The sequence below is a fragment of the Apis dorsata genome, unplaced genomic scaffold (genome assembly GCF_000469605.1).
Source record: "Apis dorsata unplaced genomic scaffold, Apis dorsata 1.3 scaffold_165, whole genome shotgun sequence".
NCBI classification, from domain to species: Eukaryota; Metazoa; Arthropoda; class Insecta; order Hymenoptera; family Apidae; genus Apis; species Apis dorsata.
Window position 1 is genome coordinate 733749 of NW_006263454.1, and position 4755 is coordinate 738503.

General features: G+C 35.2%; 1 protein-coding gene across 1 annotated transcript in view; it reads right to left on the reverse strand.

Moving 5' to 3' along the window:
- Window positions 1-4755, reverse strand: part of LOC102676321 (dystroglycan-like) — a 69938-nt gene that overhangs the window by 7195 nt on the left and 57988 nt on the right. Inside the window, 3 exon segments of the mRNA XM_031509643.1 lie at window positions 8-64; window positions 2132-2260; window positions 3822-4034. Coding sequence (XP_031365503.1) covers window positions 8-64; window positions 2132-2260; window positions 3822-4034 — 399 coding nt within the window.

Consider the following 4755-nt stretch of genomic DNA (forward strand, 5'->3'; position numbering starts at 1 on the left):
GGATCACCGTGGAATCAGCGTTGAAATTCTCTTTGGCGTTTTGCGGATGCATCGAAAATGCGCTCTGAAATTCGAATCCAATGTGAATCGAATGATGAATAAAGAAGGGGAATTTCCGCGAACAGTAAACAAGAAATTGCAAAAAACAGGTAATAAAGGAAATACTTATTCATAGTTCTTGATTTCGAATAAAAATGGATTTTTAATCGTTTCTCTTTGAGGGGAAAAAAATTCCGTGACGCAATTAAGTCACCTTCAATGGGAGATAATTCAATTCAATGTAATCGAATTGATTATTCCGATAAAATGGATTCCATGCAATGAATTCGATAAGAGTAGGATTACGTCTCTTCTTTGTTAATACATTTGAATATATAAATCTTAAAACTTGAAGAAATTTAATAAATTTTTTCAATTCTCCTATATTAAAATGAAAATCTTGATATAAAAACTAGAATCAAACGAAATTTAAAAATTAACTTTCCGCAACTTCCTCGAAAAAATCCCATCTTTATTCTTTTACTTCATCTAACTTCAATTTTTCAACGAGAAAAATCTTAAAGAAAAAAAAAGAAAAAAGAAAAAATAAAGGAAGAACCGAGAAGTTCACTCATCCAAGCGATACTGGACGAAATAAGAGAAAAGAAATCGGACAATGTCGCTTCTGAAATATCCTACGAATAATAGTACACGGAAGAAATAAGGAAGAAATAAGGAAGAAAAATTCTGGCACGAAGGAAGAAAGTCTGACTTTCGTATATACGTGTCTATGTATATAAAGGGTATATAAAGAGTAACGCGTTCTTTTCCTTCCCGTCGCGATTAAATTAATTAAGTATTGCACAACTGCCGCGCGAAAAGAAAGAACGAAGGCGGGAAAGTTCAAAAGGCGTCCAATTTATGCTCGACGGAACCTCCTCTTTCTCTCTCTCTTGACGTGGATACTTTTTAAAAATTTACTTGAACATTTATTATGTCGGGACCGCGATGCATCTTCTACTCCACAACAGCGGAATAGCTTTGTAAAATTTTTCTAGTCGTAAAGAAAAAACTCGTATTCGCACGATGAACTTTTCATCAAATATTCTTGGTGGAGGCGAGGTGGAAATTGGGACAACTTCCCTCGCAAAATTTCTCATATTTCTGCCCTCCCCCTCCCGAATTTAAACTTTTTCTCAATTTCGGTTTGTTAATGAACAAAATGCGAAAATCGTGACTCGAGTATTTCATTTCGCGTGAAAATATTTTATCAATTTCAGAAATTTTCTTTGTTTTTTAAGGATGTTTAGAGATATTTTTTTTTTGAAGAGAGAGAGAGAGAAAGAGAGAATTAGGTTGTTATAGTTTTTGTAATTTTTAATTAATTTTTCATAAGTTGTTTAGAATATTTAAAAATCTGGAACAATTTCAAGCTTAGAAAAAGATTTGAAGTAAACAAAATTATTCTAAAGCTTAAGGTTATAAAATTTATAGTTGATTTCATTTGCTAGGTTTCGATTATGTTCAATAATAATGATGATGATAAAAAAAGTATAATATGCACGTATTGTATATCACGTATCGTATGCTTCGATACTATAAAGTCAGCAATATCATTTGATTCAATGGAATTCAATTGACGTGAGCGAAAAAATAAGTTGAAATACTATCGACGAATGCTTTAAACTTTAGAACTTCGTTCAAAGAATTCCATTTGTTGAAAAGTAAAATAACACAATTTTTTCCTAAATGAATTCACAACAATACTGAATTTTATACGATTTTATAAGAAGAAGAATAAGCAAATAAACAATTGGAAAAAATTATCATTCGTGACGAGTGGTGTAAAAAAATTTTAAATAGTCATTCATATATCTCTCAAATTTTAAATATTCCTTTAACCTTCTAAAATATCTTCCATATGACTCCAAAAAATATTATACAACATTCATAGTATAACATGATTAATCTTCTCTATCTTCTACATCTTATATCCTTTTCTCCAAAAAGTATTCTCAACTTATATCATTTACATTATCGATTTGTTTCATCGTTCAAAAATTTTTCACAAATTTAGAAAGACTATAAATAATTTAAATCACACATCACTGCGATTCTCAGCTCATCGAGCTCATGCAACAATACCACGTACCACGTGAAGTCCCAGAAATCCTGCGAGGTTCTCGATGGTGTTGACTCGCGTGACCGGCGTGAGGTTGTCGAACTTTGCGTCCAACAGTATCGTCAGCAACGTCTGTTCCTCCCCTTCGTTGCAGTGTGTCTAAAATCAGAAGCGTCCTATTTCAGTTGGTTGGCTCGGGCCGAAACGAACGGTGTCAGTGTGCGAAACACGAGGAATTAAGGCCGTCCACCGACGAGGATCCGAACAATACCATTCGTGGCGATGCGCAATACGGTCGGCTATCAATTGGCATCAATCAGCATCGTCTACCAGGCTAATTTCTGGCGGAAAGATTTAACCGATGTTTTATACGCCGATGCAATCGTGCCGCGCAATCTTTCCACGATGCACGCGAGTCGAATAAATTTTTCTTTACAGGATCTATTCTTTTTCTTCTTTTTCATTTTTTCCCTTTTTCATTCGATCTTATCATTCTTTTGTTGAAAGTTCTACGTATCTGAGGTGATAGATAAGCATTAAAAATTGCATCGCATAATTTAATAGTTAACGTTTTTCCATTTTTCAATTAATTGTATTTTCTTATCGTTTCAATCAGACAATTTCAAAGATTCGAAAGAAGATATGAGAAGATCGTTCTTCCTGCGACAAGTTTAAATTATTTTCTTTATTAATTCTAAACGCGTTTCGAATTTTCGATAGCGTACAGAATCGAAAGCGAGATTAAAAATCAATGTAATATTATGAGCTTTTGCCGACGTTGAATTTACTTGGATAAAAAAAAAAAATTTCCACTTTGCAATCGTTTCGCACTGGTCTTTGAAAAAAAAAAAAAAAACGAGATTTCGTAGGCGAAAAAACGACGAATCAAATTGCCCGAGTTGACGTAACACGAATCCAGTGACGAATATAATCGAATTTCTCTCCGTTTAATCGATCGAACACGGCGAAACGGAGCGGCGCGGCGCGTTTCAAAAATGGCGTTGACCGATTCAGAGGTTAGGTTCCGCTCGTGGCGGAAGGATAAACGCGATAATTCGTCCAACGAGCGATTTAACGAGCGCGGGATTCGGGCCAATTAATTATCGAGCTGGCGAAAATCGGGCGGATCCGATTAAAACGATCAACGTGTCGCGCAAAAGTCAATCCCCTCCGGTATGCTTGTTGCCCTCGATCGGCGAAACCGATTAACGTGCTAATTGATTTACCGCTTCATTAACAGCTTCGGCAGGATCCATCGAGTTTAGCATCAAACCGATCGGTCATCGATTCAATGATCGCAATTATTCGCGAAGAATGAAAAGATCCCAAAAAGTTTCCTTTTTGCGTTAAAATATTTTTCATTACTGGAAAGAGAATATATGTGTTAGACAGCGAAGAAAAATTTTATCTTTTCCTAGATAGATTCTTTGGTGTTATTTTATTAATATAAATTCGAATACTGTTTTTCTCTTGCTTGCAAATTTCCTATCCGAAGATAAAGATAAATCACCGTTTCCAAATAGAATTACTCGTCGTAGACGGCCAACAGGTTGCAAGTTCTCACGATTAATTCTCTGCAATAGCAGGGATACCTGTTGTAGGAGTTCAGGAGTTAGTTGAATCGTTGCCAATCGAGCGCCTATCACCGTTAACGATAAGCCTGGCAAAAGTGCAAGAGAAGATTTTTCGATCGGACGAAGTTAGCCCGAGGAAAACTCACCTTTCCGTCCCTGTGCTTCAATTCCTCGTGCTTTTCTGGGACCACTTGCACGACGAACAGGTCCTTCGTAGTGGCGACATCGTCCTTTGGCACCACCTTCACGCTCAGGCGACGGCTCCCCACGTCCTTCTTCGTCGGGACGCCCATCAGGGTCGACGCCGCGTCGTCCCAGTACAGCCATCGAAGTAGCTTGTTCCCGCTCGAGTCGAACAACTGGTTTTCCAACATATAGATCGAACGTGAGAACCATGAACTTTCTATAGAATTATTATTACACGCGTAATTCCATTCCATTCGAATTAAATTTCACGGATAATTAGAGATAATTTCTTTTGATTGACTGTGAATTTCTACTGGCAGAGCGAGATAAATTGTCGACAATCAGACGGGAACTTTTTCTTGGTTAGGATATTAAATAACTACGATTACGTTTGACGAAATTAATAAAATTATGTAACTCGAATTCGAATTAAGTAAATTTAATTTGGTTTAGATTCAATTATTTCCTTGTTATCGAACATGAATTTAATTTTACTTACTAGAATTTATAATTCAGTTGTTGTAAATTTATTTATTTTTTTTTGATTCGATAAGTAGAAATTAAATAAGTGTACTTCATAAGTTTAATTTAGAATCATTTCATTCATTTCGTGTAATACAGGAATATAATTTTTCTTTATTTCTGCTTCAATTAACAGACACGAAAACAGAATTTACTTTCATCTGTCTGAAACAATCTCTGCTAAAAACAATCTCTACATTACTCTTGGAAATACCAATGTGTAAAACAAATATGATTACGTAACGTATTTGCATGAATCGTCGAAATTTGCTCAAATTTGCTGGCACAAGAACAAATACAGTTCACGAAGCATGCGTATTAAAAATAAGATTGGGAAAAAATTGTAAAAATAAGAAAAAAAAAAAAAAAAAA